At 40.9% G+C, this 14,679-nt stretch overlaps 1 protein-coding gene across 1 annotated transcript in view; it reads left to right on the top strand.

Moving 5' to 3' along the window:
- The first annotated feature begins 1,393 nt into the window (after positions 1–1,393).
- Positions 1,394–14,679, top strand: part of GFRA4 (GDNF family receptor alpha 4) — a 320,254-nt gene continuing 306,968 nt past the window's right edge. Inside the window, exon 1 of the mRNA XM_075189927.1 lies at positions 1,394–2,338. Coding sequence (XP_075046028.1) covers positions 2,290–2,338 — 49 coding nt within the window. The 5' untranslated portion in view covers positions 1,394–2,289. The remainder of the gene's footprint in view (positions 2,339–14,679) is intronic.

Genomic DNA, 14,679 nt, shown 5'->3' with positions numbered 1-14,679 from the left:
ATTTCACATGAGATTAACACTACAGGGACTACCTTACACAAACTGCAATAGTATTCAGCCTGACCCAACAAGGTTTTGGGCATGAAATAAGAGGGCAATGTCACCATATGTTATCATTTTGAATAAGTAGCTGTAGTTTTGCAAGGGTTAAATGCTGTTGGGCCACCAATTTGATAGTGGGAAACAAGGGTGGTCAGTTACATGTAAAACACTTGTCTGTTGTCTGTCCCAACACTGTTTTTGGGCAGTGTTTACTAACCTGTGACACTCCAGGTGTTGTGAAACTACAAGTCCCAGCATACCCTTCCAGCAATAAGTTGCTATATATTGGCAAAGCATGCTGGGACTTGTAGTTTCACAACACCTGGAGTGTCACAGGTTAGCCAACACTGTTTTGGGCATGAAAACATGGGGCATAGTGGGCATAGATAGCATTTTCATCATTTTGAATAAGTAGCTGTAGTTTTGCAAGGGTCGATGTTTTTTATTAAATAGTGCAACAAAAATAAATCCAAAATCACTTTGTCCAAAAAAATATTATCTATATACAGCATCAAAGAGTAAAAAGAACCAATAGGAATGAAATTTCATATTATCATGAAAACCAAATTCTCCAAGAGTTTCTCCACAAAAACTACTGCATCACTTCACAAATGAGAATAATTATATACATCAAAGAAACGTGACATCCTCTAACACAATACTCTGCATTACAACAACTTCGTCACCAGTCTACAATACCACCCATACACCCTTTACTGTCAGGAAATGAGAACAAATTTGTCTTTTGATATCTAGGCAAAAGACAAGGGGCTAGATTTACTAAACTGCGGGTTTGGAAAAGTGGATATGTTGCCTATAGCAACCAATCAGATCCTAGCTTTCATTTATTTAGTGCATTCTACAAAATGACAGCTAGACTCTGATTGGTTGCTATAGGCAACATATCCACTTTTTTAAACCCGCAGTTTAGTAAATATACCCCAAGTAGTTTGCATGTGACTGACCACCCTTTGTGGTTTCCCACTATCAAAATTGGTGACCCAACAGCATTAAACCCTTGCAAAGCTACAGCTACTTATTCAAATTGATAAAATAGGGTGACTTTGCCCAATTTGCACCCTAATTTCATGCCCAAAACCTTGCTGGGTCAGGATTAATACTATTGCAGTTTATGTTAGGGATGCCCTTTAGTGTTAATCTGATGTGAAATCACTGATCCAAATTGATTTAATCCTTTAAAAATAACCTTTTCTGAATAAGAAGGTGGTGAGTGAATAAGAAGCTAACTTCAGCCTCGTGCTACAATGCAGAGTACTCCGGCAGACAGCTGTTAGCTCACGTGTGTGTGAGTGTGGGGGGTGTTTGCTTGTGTGTGTGTCCCCCTACCCAGCCCTCTCCTTGCACAGTGCAAGTCTTGATGCTGAGAGCGCTCCATGTGATTGATGGACAGTGCTGATCCTCACATTTCCCCATTATCAGGCAATGTACAAGTGAGGGAGGGACTGGTGCTGGGGAGAGAGAGAGAGAGCAGCTGCTCCTGACGATTTATTGTTTTTTTGCTGTCCATTTAAAGCACTCCAAACCTCTGTGACAGGCAGCGGGGACCAGCGCTGAGCAGTGTGCAGTATTGTAGAAGTGCAGGATGTACTAGTAAAGGAAAGACAGGAATCAGCACCAGGAAACAGTGGTGTCAGTGCATGGATGTACACTGCTCCATACCAGGCAGGACCCCCCTGTGTATGCTACAAGGACCCTCTGTGCTTCATCTCAGGATAACAGGATTCCTTCTATCCACCTTGTAACAAGGAGTCTATCTTATACCCAGGATACCAGAAGCATCCACCTCCCCCTTTGTGCATCACTTGGTCCCTTATCCATTCCAATGATACCAGGAGCCTAGCACAGAGTATCCACTCTCAGGATTTTAGAAACCCAGAGCCAGGATATCAGGGTTCCCTCTATGTAATCCCAGGATACCAAGACCACCCTATTATTGCCAGGATACTGTGCATGCTGGATCGCTTTGGAGCTCTTTAAAGTCCCCCTCACAGGAATAAGCCCAGAGCGCGTTCTTTGTGGATGAAGTTTGCGTTAAGGGGGTTGCGTCTAAACTTCTCATCCCCAGGTTTCATCCTCTCGGATTGCCAGGCTCGGATCTAAAGGGGGATGTGTGTAATAAAAGGTGCAGATCTGATCCGGGAAGAGAGTGAGTTAAACACCTGCAGAGCCCAGAGCTAAAACCTCTAACTCTCAGTCCCAGCTCTCAGTCCCTGAGCCCCAGACACCATGAGCTCGGTCAGGCTGTGTGGATGCGTCCTGCTGCTGCTCATCTGCGGTAAGTCTTATGTTCTATGATAATCTTTAAACTCAAGGTGGTAGGATGTGTGGCAAGACTGGCATTAGAGAGTATTGCATTGGTTTTCTGTTTGATTGGACTTGTGCAGAGCTGTGCACCGTACACACAAGCTGGGGTTGACACAGGTTGGCATCATAACGCGCAGGGGAATGTTTAATCATGTGTACACAGACTGGCATCGAGTTGGCACTGCATTAGGATGTGCACACATAAGCTTGGCACCTTGCTGGGAGATGTCTGGTCGTACTGGCATTGTGCATATATATATTATAAGGCTGTATTTACAGAACGGCACGTAGAGACTGGCACTGAGCTGGAAGTATTTATCTGACACCTTTGCCCGTGGGCATTCTGCTCGTTTACACACATATCAGTGTTACGTTGTTGCTGTGCTGTAAACTCGTACAGGCTGATTCTACACTGGCATAAACCTACTGACAGAATTGTACAGATTGTCCAGGGACATGCCCCCTGCCTGGGGCAGTATTGGCATGTTTATATGTAACTGGTATGTATGTAACTTGTTTTCAGGACAGAAAATAGTGCACATTTGATTTTCACTGTCACTTTGCTGGGGTGTGAATATCTAGACTGGCATTATGTAGGCACTAAAATGAGGGTTAACTAATACAATATGTGCCCTTGCACATTAGTAGGGGTAGAAGAAATGTGTTTGCATAGAGATAGATAGATAGATTAGATAGATAGATAGATAGATAGATAGATAGATAGATAGATAGAAAGATAGATAGAACAAACTCATACATATGCATAACAATAGACATTGCTCTGGTACTGAGAAACCTCAGACTCTGCAATCCAAATACTGCAACCCTATTAGCAGGTATATCTAAGTATAGTAAAGTAGTGTATAACACTGTAATGGGATGCATGCATTTTTAAATTCCCTAGAGTGCATTTGCACACTCACACACATGCATGTAGATATACAAAATGTATATCCATTCATGAACGAGCTGCTGAAGTTTCCTGTCTGCATTACTGTAAGTTGTTCCTCCATAAGTGGATCTATTTTATTTATCAAGGCTGTTGGTTGCAGCGTCTTCTACCTTCACACTTGGCACAGTGTGAACGGAAGCTGTTGTCTTTTTGTGATGCACAATAAGATTAGCGATATCACCAAGTTCCTACATGCCCTTGCTCACTTGGCTGCCAAGCATTGAGCTGGAGACACTCTTTTATCTCAAGTCTGTGTCTCTCCCAATTGATGTAACGTTGTCTTTAAACATTTACAATATCCTCATCATCATTATTTGTTTATGTGACTATCTTCACTCCCTTTTAATGTTTTATAACCTACTTTATTGCTAGTCTACTCATTCTTATTCCAGAACCCCTTAGTCCTCTCATAGTCCCCATGTGTCAGTCACATCTCCACCACTTCATGCATTTTTACTGGCTATTTTCTCACCCAACGTGTTATCATTTATCTATATCTTTGCCTGTTCTTATATCACAGTATATTCTGCATTTGATTTGTCAGTCATCTTTTTGTCTGGTACCCCTTTCACCCAGACCCTCCGCCGTCTGACTCCCCCATTCCCTGTTCCCACTGACATTGCTGTGTAATCATTTTTCCACTGGATGAGATTAGTCAACCAACACATTGCAAAATTTACAATCTATTTAACAGCTCTTTTCTTCCGCTGTTACCATAAAAATGACTATCAGGAGCAAATGGCTACTCAGCTCCTGATGAATTTTAATAAAAGTGGAACCTTGGTAAAAAGACCCATTGAACATTTGTTTCCAGTGCATTGTTTGCAAACTCCTAGCAGGGATTACTAGCATTGGGTATTAACATACCGTAGCAAGCTCATATTTAAAGGATTTATAAGCAGCACATTGATATATTTGATGAGATTAAGTCGTTGTTGTTGAAGTTTACACCTTGTAGAATTTGGGGATTTGCTAATGGTATTAAAGATAAAGCTAATTCCATATGTAATAAACATTGAATTGCAGATATTGCAGCACCAAGCAGGTGAGGTTACATTTTTGGGGGGTTAACAAGGATTAGCATTGATTAAAACCTATAACTAAAAGATCTGGGAAGTTTGTGATAAAGTGGTTTAAACATTTCTTGGTACGGAAAAGGAAAGAGTTAATTGGTTGTATCCAAGGGATTAAGCGGAGAGAGGAATGCCGCTGCAGATTCTGGATTTAACCCTATAGGTGCCTTAGTGCATTGCACTGATGGATTCTTGGTACCCTAGTCATGGTGGTTCCTCTGATTACAATTATTTCCTACTGTCTATACTCTGTAAAGACAGAGCCCACACAGCCTGTAGGAGACACTAGCTTCCTGTGAAAAAAAAAATCTTCCTTTGTGTTTATTGAGCTTAGTGATTCTATAGCAAGAAACGTTTTAAAATGAAGTTCCCCTCTACAACCAAACTCTCTCCTCTCCCCCACCCAGAATCAGCAATCGTGCAAATCAATTGAAAGTGCATGAATAACATTACATATCATTTAGATCTAAGGGGTAGTCAGAACTGTTTGATATGATGGGGGGAAATACAATACCTTTCCATAAGGATATGAAGAGTTAGAATAGGAAATTGTAGATTGTAAACCGATCAGGACAATCTTGCATGAAGCAATGCATTTCACAGGGAGAGTAAAGTTCAGCAAATCTATCCCAAATGTGTTCCACAATCAGTTTCGTCTGGAATGTTACTATTTCACTTAATTGTTAAAGTGAAGTTGTGCAATTATTGAATCGCTCGTTGCTAACTACAAGAAATCACTAAAGCTGGGTACACACTACAGAATTTTCCACCAACTTTTTATGCCGATCGATTTTACATGCGATCGATGGTCCGATCGCTCGGTCCATGGACTGCATACACACTAGCCTTGTTTAGGACGATAAAGGGAAGAGCGGACGTCCCTTTAGCGACTTTTTACAGCCATGTTGTCGTGAGCAATGACTGTAATTTCGTACTCACTGTTGTGGATCGGCCGGAAACTTATACACACTACACAACGGAAACGAGATTGGAACAAAAATATTTAACGGTACGACCAACCAAATGAGGCGACAATCGTCCATTTTGGCAGACTTTCGACCATTGTGTCACTACACACACTGACCCGACTTTTGAACGAGCGGTCGTATGTTGGCTGATTTAGCCGATTATTGGACAAAAACCGTGTAGTGTGTACCCAGCTTTACATGGAGGTTATATTATTTGAATATTTTACTTGCTTTTATAGCTGCAATATAATATAACACGATCCAATAATAATGGACAGAACAGTCTCCTGTTTTCTTTCTACAAAAGTTTGCATTTATTTTCACGTTATGTCATAGCTTGTGCTAAATTTAACCATGCAGGTAATTTTTTAATCAGACCATGCATATATCTTACTGTTTATCTCTGTTTAGCTAACTAATTAGAATGGCTTATCCAACAGTGGTGTCTAGCAGGACATAAGTGCTTGGAGCTCAAGTAGCCGGCTGTACTTACACTTCTCCCTGGTTACATACATTGCCTGCAAAACAAGCCACTGTGCTCTGTTTATTCAAGGTAAGGACGGATTTAGCGACAATCATATTAAGGGGCTGCTGATCCGTCTCATGTGTTCCTGTAACAATATATTCATTCTTATTAACCTGGTTCCTGGTTACATTGGGGGCAGCAATTTTTTTTTAGATGAGCCAATACTCTTGAGAGTGTAACCTAGCAATTCAGTGGGAATAAGGATGTCATTGAGGCATGAGGCACTGGGTACCTCAGTGATTTTTTTTTATATTTTCCTATTGAATAAGTTGGCTGAATATTGGTTCAGAGGCTGCCTCCTCTGTGTATAGGTGACAAGTACTTAACTTACAATTTATGTTTGTTTGACGGTCACTAAGTTAAGCTATGTTGCAGAATTTTGTACAGTGTTCCCCAAATGTGGCAGGTCCTCCAATTCCTATAACTATGCGGCTCTGTTCTAGGCTACTACAGTTTGCCTGATTCAGACAGAGAGCTTTCTTGATTCGGTTAGACAACTGTGTTGTCAATGCCCCTCCCCTTTCAATTTCCTATTCATTAGAACGGGAAAATAGCAGAACAGGGGGATGGAAACAGTGGTGCCAGCTCATAGCATTATATAGGACAGTGCTGGAATACTGGGGTTATTAGGACATATAGGGCCTGAGTCATTAAGGATAGCAAAGCATAAAGAAGGAGTAGCTTAGTACAAGGGCAAAACCATGTTGCATTGGAGGGGGAGGTAAATTTAAAATGTAAGGACAGATTTATAGTTGGGGTAGAACATGTCCTAGATCAACTTTAAATTTCAGTGTAAAAATAAAGCTATCAAGTATTGTGTGCTACATGAAAAAACAATCAGTATTTAACTTAAGTGCAAAATAATAAACTCATTTGCACCCCTTGCATTGTAACATGGTTTGTCCTGGAGAACATTTACTCCTTTTTTTTTGCCTTACTCTCCTTAATGACTCAGGCTCATACTGTCACAGGGGAAATGCCGCACCCCACATAAATAAAATCTCTATATTTGGTTTAATATAGCAAACTCCACCCATTGAATATTGGATGGAGTTCTTGACCCTTTTGTTTGTAAAGAAAGTTGTTAGAGAAAATGCAGACTCATGGATTTCAGTTTCATTGAAGGAGCGCAGTACATTCCACTAATGAGTGTATAAGAAGAGTTCACTGATGTTACCCAGAATCCTCCATTGCACACTCCTATTCCTTATGGCCAATCAATCAGGATTTATTACTTGACTTCCTACTCTTAACATCTGGACCAACATAAAAATGTAATAGGGCGTAAAATGACCTTTGCCCTTTCCTCTGACCTACTGAAATTAGTGACTATCATTGCTGAGAATGGCTTTTGACCATTGGCAAGCTTGAAAGGGTCAGTTCGCATAGCAAATAACGCAATCAATATTGTATGATCTTCTGTCATTTTATTAGTGGCCACAGCAGAAGAAACAGGAATATTATACAGAGAGATGAACGTTTACATGACAGTCCTCAATACCGGCCTGTGCAGCCGTCAGTGTGAGTGATATAGTGCTGGACTTAATGCTAAGCCTAATTCAGACCTTGTAAAACATTCATAAATGGAACAGATATTGCGAGAGTTGTGTTACACGGAGAGCATGCGGAGGTCTTGGAAATGGATATAAAATGTGTGCTCAGAAGGGCTGTATTCCTCATTGTTGTCAATATTTTATAAGGAGATGACAACACGAAAACATGAAAGATGGGACAGTAAAATTGAAACTAGAACCTAAAAAAATATTTTGATATGTTGCAGAAGAGGATTAATGTCTTATTATTTTATGCCTGTCAGAATGGCGCAGAGTAATGAGAAAATTAATCAGAAGTTGCTCACTGCATGCTGCTGAGTGCTGTCATAATTGATCACTGTAAAGGTCCATCCCACTTACTTATTCACTCACATTGATTAGTTAATAGACAGCCCTGCTAGTGGCAATGTATGCTAAATATTACAATATATGCTACAGACTTACTATACTTCCTGATTTGCACGTTACATGTTTACCAAATGGGAAAACTCGTGCACGACATTACCATTTGTGTCTTTGCTTTCAGTATACAAGGGACAGTACTGTGGTCACAGGAGCCTACAACAGGTCTCCTTTATTGTCAGCACTTATAGAATCATTGTAAAATTGGGCCTAATAATTACTGACAAGGCAGCTACTATTAGACCCAGTTTACCTGGATTTAGAGAGAATGGATACACCCTGGCTGGATCACATTATTTAATATATTTAGCTGGGAGACGGATTGGAGAACTGATTATGTGACTCTTACCTTCGCTCATGTCATGTGACTGCCTGTTCGGCCAAGTATGTACTGCTGCTATCGACCTTCCCAGGCCATACCTTTAAATAATGTGATTTATCTTGTGGGTATTCACAAGGCTCCCCTGCCTAATAGTCAGGTTTTGTGCATTCCAACATACAAAGCCTACAACATGGGTTTTAATACTTCATCTGGGCTGCTACTCACCTGTGAAAAGGTCCATTATGCCCTATCAGATTAGCCTCTATTCTCCAATTCTCTGTCTTGACTATCACCTACGCTCCCTCACCCAGTGCCTCATAATTTGAGTTTCCCCCTTCCCTTTAGGATGTGATCTCTCACCCCTCACCCTCTTTCCTCGTGTTCTCCTTCTACTATTCCATCACCCTCTGTACCTCCAGGCTGCTTCCCTAGCTCTGTCTTCTTCAAGGTCTACTTTAAGTTGGACATTAAGTTGGGAGCAGCACAGTGGCCTAGTGGTTAGCACTTCTGCCTCACAGCGCTGGGGTCATGAGTTCCATTCCCAACCATGGCCTTATCTGTGTGGAGTTTGTATGTTCTCCCCGTGTTTGCGTGGGTTTCCTCCGGGTGCTCCGGTTTCCTCCCACACTCCAAAAACATACTATTAGGTTAATTGGCTGCTATAAAAAAATTGACCCTAGTCTCACTCTGTCTGTGTATGTGTGTTAGGGAATTTAGACTGTAAGCCCCAATGGGGCAGGGACTGATGTGAGTGAGTTCTCTGTACAGCGCTGCGGAATCAGTGGCGCTATATAAATAAATAATGATGATGATGATGATGATAATGATGATGACATTACCATCACCCTCCCTCACTGTCCCGTAAATAACTTGATCTGCATTACCAAAATATCTGTGTGTGATCTGTTAATTAGTAGATGTCTGGTCTTTGTATAATTAGGTTTGGTTTTATAATGCATTATGCATTGTGTTATGGATGGCTTCCGTCTGTGTATTGTGTACTACTGTAAATTTAATGTACAGCGCTGTGGACCATTTGTGGCGCATAATAATAAACGATAATAATAATAATACTGTCTGAAAAGGTTGAAGGAACAAGCATTGGGCATAATGGTTCCTTATACCAAGGCTAGTCTTATAGACTGTAAATGACAGCAGGGGTCAGGACTTTTTTTCGGGCAGCAACGACTTTGTGGAATTCTCTCCCTCGCACAGTAAGACTTTCCTCTAGTCTTCAAACCTTCAAGTGTTCTCTGAAAACCTACCTCTTCAGACAAGCTTATAATATTCCTATACCACCCTCTTAATCTCCCTAGGTTATCCTATTACCACCCTCTGCACAGCTAACACGAGACAACAACCCTCTGACCAACATTGCTGTGTGACTGAGCATACAGCCCACTAAATACTTTGCAACCTTTTCATTCTAGCTGGACAAATATTCAATATGATGCAGCACTTACCCTTGTGTATCAAACCATTGTCCCATAGATTGTAAGCTTGTGAGCAGGGCCCTCTTACCTCTCTGTATGTATGTATTACCCAGTATTGTTTCATTACTGTTTGTTCCCAATTGTAAAGCGATACAGAATCTGTTGGCGCTATATAAATAAATGTTGGTGACGATGAAGGGATCGAGTGATGACATTGTCTAATTAGATATAGTGTTCCTCTAGAACTAAGGTTTTGAATGTTCTATTTGTGACACTGGGTTAAATGACTGTAGTTTGATGGGTCTCATTCTCCCTCAAACCTCTCATTCTCTATTTTCATTATATTTTCTTTGTTGCAGATGTCGAGGGATTATTATCAGATTCTGCTACTGATTTTTAAACATTGGGATGACGTGGGAATGGTTCTTCATTACTGTAGCACAAAACTTGTTAAAGGAAGCTGCCAGCCACTATGAATATTCTCAGCGGTCATCATGTCTTGCGATGGGTTTGGTTCGCTCTTTGAATCCTTAAAAGGATATATAAATTAGCCAGTCTACTTGTCATACTTGATGAAGAGGGTCTATTACTCTGGGATTTGCTCAGGTCTTTGTGTAGGAACATGTTCCCATCTGTATAAATCTTGCACGTTCTGCCCAAATTAGGTACTCCTGACCCGTCATTTGTTTCATGCCTAATTGAGGTTTTTTATCACAAGACTACAGCTTACATGTATTCGTTTCCGGACTGACGCCAGTGGCTATCATTAACATTTATTTATTTGGCTATACTTTGGATCCTATGTTATTTCATGACGATTTAGATTATATTGAGAACATTTTTTTGGACACTTTGGTTTACCCATGTGTAGACAGAAGAGTTGAGATGGTCCACTGTTAGTCTGTATTGTCTTAAAGTATAATTTAGGAAACCTATACCTCATAAACGCCAACATTCCAAATTAGAACATGTTCACAGTCCTTACTGTGCCACGATCTGCCCTGTCCTTGCTCGTGATTCCCCTGCCATGTTCCCAGGTGGCCCACCAATTCTCACCTCCAGACCTTTCGGCCATTCCCATTTTTACCAGCAGTATAAATAGAACTGTCCATCTCAAAAATAAAAAATAAAAACAGGATCTGGATGGGGTGAAACAGGGTTTCTTAAGAGCTGTTATAAAGAAAAGGTCCGTTCCTTTCATAGACACACCATGACCAATTTCTTATGCAAAACAAGTCTAAAACTATACCAAACTTAAAACACCGTAAAGCAACAAAACATTTAAAAAGGTTTATTCATATAGATCTTTAGATCTGATGCAGAAGAGGGCTGACATTACTGGCATCCACCCAATCAGATAAGGAACATTGATGACATATCTGTATAATCGAGGTTGTGTTTGTTGCTTGAGAGAGAATATCATACTGGTCAGAAAAAGATGGAGCCGGGTATCAGAATCCTGACCAAACACCATGGTGACACCGGAACATCTTGTGTGCAATTTATACTTATCACCATATACCACAGGTTGGTTACTGCAGATTTAAATTTTTATTATTAAATATGCCACTATGACTACCTTACTCTTGAGTTGTGTCCGGCCCTAGGTAGAACAATTCTACATAGGTCGTCGCATTATTTGCAGACACAAGGAAGAGCATTGATTCATATTCCCCGGAATGCTAATGATTTAATTGTTAAAATGTCTATCACCTCCGTTCCAACTTTATTAATTAGCAATCCAAGAAAAATACATGGGAAAAAAAAATATATATTACTGGGAAGCTCTTTGTAGATCAATGATATTTTGATTTTTCAACCTTAACACAAACCTTTTTTACTTACAAAATGACTGTCTTTATTTCGCAGGCTAACAATATTAGAATCAATTTTCTAGTCTATTGCCTGCAATTCATCTTAATCGTGCAATAAATTCAACACCTTTTTTTTTTTTTTGCCAAACTTGCATTTTTTTGCTGCTCTCCAGTTTAGGGCTCGCTCACAAATAATTTACTCGTCTCTATGTATCCCACGGGAATTGTATGTCCGTTTTCTGACCTGCACTGCAACATATGCTATTTAACTCTTTATCAGCCATTTGATGGATGCATCTCTGCTTAAGCTGTGTTTCACCGTGGATGTAATACACCACCAGGGAAAAGAAAAGAAAATTTAAATGTTGGTCCGCAGGCCAAACATATCTTTATATCTAACTCCTGATCGGTGTGTATTAAAGCAGATATGTCCCTTACACACTAGCGAGGCAGCCATTTTATGGGATGAACCAATGTCCACAATTCATAAGAGACTGGTGACATCGCTGTGACGTGAGGCATTGTAGGATAAAAATAACCTTTGGTGCCTCGTGCCTCAGTGATCATAGTTGCCAACAGGGACACCTTGGCACACTACACCCATACCTGAATGACATACGGAATGTCCGGGAGACTCCCAAAATTTGAGTCAGTCTCACGGACTCTCGGGAAAGCTGGCAAATCTCCCGCATCCCGTTACTGGCACCACTAAATGACGCGATTCGCGATGAATCGCGTCATTTTGCCCCAACATTTTTTCAAGGCACCCCTCCAAAATAATTACAGAGCAGTACCATTTTATAAGTAGTTGGATCAAAAAACTTAATAAGTATTTACGTCAGGACGGAAATACCTATTTAGTTGTATGCAAAAATAATACACATAAATCCAAGGGAAAAGAATATTTTTATATATTTTTTTAAATTATATTTCTGTCAAAGAATACTTTACAGTTAACTCACACTGTGCCCCCTTCATCCACACTGTGTGCCCCCTTAATTCACACACTCTGTGCCCCTTCATCCACACACTGTGCCCCCTTCATCCTCTCACTCTGCCCCCCCTGCATCCTCTCACTCTGCCCCCTCTGCATCCTCTCACTCTTCCCCCTATGCAGCCACTCACTCTGTGCCTCTGCATCCTCTCACTCTGCCCCCTCTGCATCCTCTCTCACTGCCCCCTCTGCATCCACTCACTCTGTGCCTCTGCATCCTCTCTCTCTGCCCCCTCTGCATCCACTCACTCTGTGCCCCTGCATCCCCTCACTCTGCCCCATCTGCATTTCAGGGGCCAGGAAGAGAGAAAAAAAAACTTACCAATCCGGCGGCGCCCAAAACCCAGTATCCTCCTCTCTCCTTTGGTAATTTTTTTTTGTTTCGTTTTTGTTTTCTCTTCCTCGCCACGGCACCCCTGTGACAGCGCAGCGGCACCCCTGGGAGCCGCGGCGCACACTTTGGGAACTGCTGGACTAATGTATGAGGGGGTGTGGTGACGCCATTGCGTCCTAATGGCCCCGCCCCCTGTTATGAAATAGCGAAATTCACGGACTGATATGAATGACATTGTATTTAATCCTTGTAAAATGTAGCTATATAAATAACTGTTAATAAAAAAAGTGTAGCTGTCGCCTACAGAAAGTGGAGGCAGCCATTTTCTTGCACACCATGGGCTAGATTTACTAAGCTGCGGGTTTGAAAAAGTGGGGATGTTACCTATAGCAACCAATCAGATTCTAGCTTTCATTTATTTAGTACCTTCTACAAAATGACAGCTAGAATCTGATTGGTTGCTATAGGCAACAACTCCACTTTTTCAAACCCGCAGCTTAGTAAATCTAGCCCCATGTGTCTTTGGATAAAAACCATATAAAGCGATTGTAAATATTTTAGTTTAGAATTCTAATGAGCAAATAAAGAAAGCCCCACAGAATCCATCTAGGCATTATTGCCTGTCTGTACGGAACACTAGACTATTTATCCAGAATTAATATCTGGGGATGTTACAGTTAACGTAGAGCAGCCGGTTGGATGTCAGATAGAACATTGAATCTCTTCAGTGACATTGACAATCAATTCTTTGTCATATGCTCCTCTTGCTGTAGGAAACCAATAATCAATTTGTACGTTTGTTCTCTGCATAGCAAATTGGGGTCAAAGATCATTGAACCAGCAGCCCAGAGTGCGTGCCTGTAGAGCAGGGACAATGAAATGCTTTTAATATGCGTGGTGTGTGTTCCTTACAAATGATGCTCCCCTTGGTCAAAAGGAAACGATGACCGTATCAGTTGACACCCCCGAAAAATTAAATTACCCTTGCATCTGCATGTACCAGCCAAGTTCACATTGTTACAGGGAAAAAAATTGTCTTAAAAATATTTAAATGATGGAGACATTCACAAACGTTCAACAAATGTCTGTGAATTATCTATTTCTGAATTTCGCTACCACAGTTGCTCAGAATTCTATTCTGTAAAACCTTGTATTATTAAAACCTTATTACCAACTCAGTAAACATTCAGGTAACATCCAACGGTATTGAGTCTCGTCTCCAGAAGTTTACTAATGTCCAACTGTACCAGAGGTGGGCAGCCTGTAGCTCTCCGCATATGCTGGAATTACAGGGTCCGCCGCTGCAGTCGAGCCACAGCCTGTCTGATGGTAGAGTGGTACGAGCTATAAAACAGTTTTGCAGCTTAATAAAAGCACCATGTGTGACAGTTACCAGGAAGCTCTATAGATTATTCTGGGCAGGGAAACACTGCATTTCTCTCCGCTACAAAGTGCTTGGAGTTCTTTAATGACACTGGCTTTAGGCTGGTCTACACAATGCCTTCTATTTTGTTGTGCGGGCTTGTGAGTCTTCCCATCTGCTCCTTTTCTGTATGTAGAGATAACAGTACTATCACTGTAAATGTGTTTCAGACTTACTCTAATATTCTTTTCCTAGACCATAGACATGGCAGGGGGACATTGAAGGGTTAATCCTCCCAACCATCAGGGTAGACAGGAAATTGAAAAACATATACATTCCCTCTACCCCTACCTAGTTATTTTGATTATACAAGCTGGGAAGTGGAGCAGGATTGTTCCCACTGCACGGTCTATATTGTAGGAAAACAAAAATTATGGTGAGCCCAAAAACATTTTTCCATTTTCCAGTACTTTCCAAAATAACAATGGGACACTGAAGGGAGGTAAGCTAGCAGTAAGAACAGTAGAGAGGGATACAACTTATTTATTTAGCAATACACACAAAACTGTAACATCGAA

This window comes from Mixophyes fleayi, chromosome 1 (genome assembly GCF_038048845.1).
Source record: "Mixophyes fleayi isolate aMixFle1 chromosome 1, aMixFle1.hap1, whole genome shotgun sequence".
NCBI classification, from domain to species: Eukaryota; Metazoa; Chordata; class Amphibia; order Anura; family Limnodynastidae; genus Mixophyes; species Mixophyes fleayi.
This window is presented reverse-complemented; position numbering and strand designations above follow the sequence as displayed.